Source organism: Penaeus japonicus, unplaced genomic scaffold, assembly GCF_977035675.1.
Source record: "Penaeus japonicus unplaced genomic scaffold, GWHDUDI00000001_assembly GWHDUDI00000019, whole genome shotgun sequence".
Classification (NCBI taxonomy): domain Eukaryota; kingdom Metazoa; phylum Arthropoda; class Malacostraca; order Decapoda; family Penaeidae; genus Penaeus; species Penaeus japonicus.
In genome coordinates, this window is record NW_028234421.1 from 25067390 (window position 1) to 25068049 (window position 660).

Sequence of the window (660 nt, forward strand, 5' to 3'; positions counted from 1 at the left end):
AGTCCGTGGAATCCAAGGAGGAGAAGGAAGAGGCTTAAACACCTTGACGGCAAAGGTTTACACGCTAATGGAGACGGACGGAACTCCCCATGATGCAGAACGCGTTTCGCATCTTGGGGCCTCATTATGTTGCACCATCGATCAGCAGATTACCAATAGCATCTTCCTTGCTAATCAACCCTCCAACGACAATAAATCTGGCTTCCGGCAAATCGTGTTTTATTCTGTATCTCACGTGACCATGTTTTCTTTAGGGTATGGTTACTTTTGCATGCTGAATGTTGACGAAATCAAGTATCCATCTTTCTATCTCTTCATCTATCTGCTTATTTATCTATCTATCTATCTCTCTATCTACTTATCTATCAGCTTATATATGTATGTGTCTTTCTTTCTTTATCTCTATTTATTTAGCTATCTATCTATATCTATATATCTACCCATCTATCTATCTATTTATCTATCAAGCTATCTGTCTATCTGTCTATCTATATATATGTATATATATAGATAGATAGATATAGATATAGATATATATACTTATACACACATACACAAACGCACATAAATACACACACACGAACATACACACACACACACACACATACACACACACACACACACACACACACACATACATATATTATATATATATATATA

The 660-nt window shown here is 35.8% G+C and overlaps 1 protein-coding gene across 1 annotated transcript in view; it reads left to right on the forward strand.

The window, feature by feature from the left end:
• The window catches only part of LOC122256966 (compound eye opsin BCRH1-like), a 1960-nt gene extending 1808 nt beyond the window's left edge, over window positions 1-152 (forward strand). Inside the window, exon 7 of the mRNA XM_043021961.2 lies at window positions 1-152. This exon is cut by the window's left edge and continues 73 nt beyond it. Coding sequence (XP_042877895.2) covers window positions 1-38 — 38 coding nt within the window. The 3' untranslated portion in view covers window positions 39-152.
• Window positions 153-660: the final 508 nt, after the last annotated feature.